The 731-nt window shown below is 63.7% G+C and overlaps 1 protein-coding gene across 1 annotated transcript in view; it reads left to right on the forward strand.

The window, feature by feature from the left end:
• Positions 1–376: 376 nt before the first annotated feature.
• LOC101639471 (histone H2A-beta, sperm) overlaps positions 377–731 on the forward strand; it is a 2,703-nt gene continuing 2,348 nt past the window's right edge. The window contains exon 1 of the mRNA XM_045288401.1: positions 377–728. Within this exon, the coding sequence (XP_045144336.1) occupies positions 451–728 (278 nt within the window). The 5' untranslated portion in view covers positions 377–450. The remainder of the gene's footprint in view (positions 729–731) is intronic.

Genomic DNA, 731 nt, shown 5'->3' on the forward strand with positions numbered 1-731 from the left:
TCATGGTGTAGCTTTCACATGCATATAAGGGGATGGTGACTGAAAATAACGTGGCTTGTGTCGGGCTCCCCTTAGGGACTTTTCCATCCGAACCATGCTTCTTCCGTTCTTTATCGTTTCTTTTCTTGGGAACAAGCGTGCAGGCGGACACCCCAGTGCGGATTGGAGACACCCAGCTCGCCGGCCCAGGACACACATATGTGTGTGTGGCTTTGTCAGGGAAAACGAGAAGTCTTCCCTGTGGATTGGTCAGCTCTGCAGAGGGCGGTCCCACGGCTAGTGTTCCTATTGGGAGCGAAGGCTGCCCGTCATCGGGGGAGCCAATGGGAAGACGCTGCCCAGAGGGAGCCAGGGAGGGAAGGCGGTTCTGGGGAGGCGCGCTGCATCCCCCCACCGGGAAGGAGCCGGTGTGTGCTCTTCCCTTGCGGGAGTCTCAGGGGAGAGGCGAGCATGTCGGGTCGCGGAAAGCAGGGCGGCAAGGTGCGGGCGAAGGCCAAGTCGCGGTCGTCGCGCGCGGGCCTGCAGTTCCCGGTGGGCCGCGTGCACCGGCTGCTGCGCAAAGGCAACTACGCCGAGCGGGTGGGCGCCGGGGCGCCCGTGTACCTGGCGGCGGTGCTCGAGTACCTGACTGCCGAGATCCTGGAGCTGGCGGGCAACGCGGCCCGCGACAACAAGAAGACGCGCATCATCCCGCGCCACCTGCAGCTGGCCATCCGCAACGACGAGGAGCT

This window comes from Echinops telfairi, unplaced genomic scaffold (genome assembly GCF_000313985.2).
Source record: "Echinops telfairi isolate 266 unplaced genomic scaffold, ASM31398v2 ScPeMD7_21;HRSCAF=78, whole genome shotgun sequence".
Taxonomy (NCBI): Eukaryota; Metazoa; Chordata; class Mammalia; order Afrosoricida; family Tenrecidae; genus Echinops; species Echinops telfairi.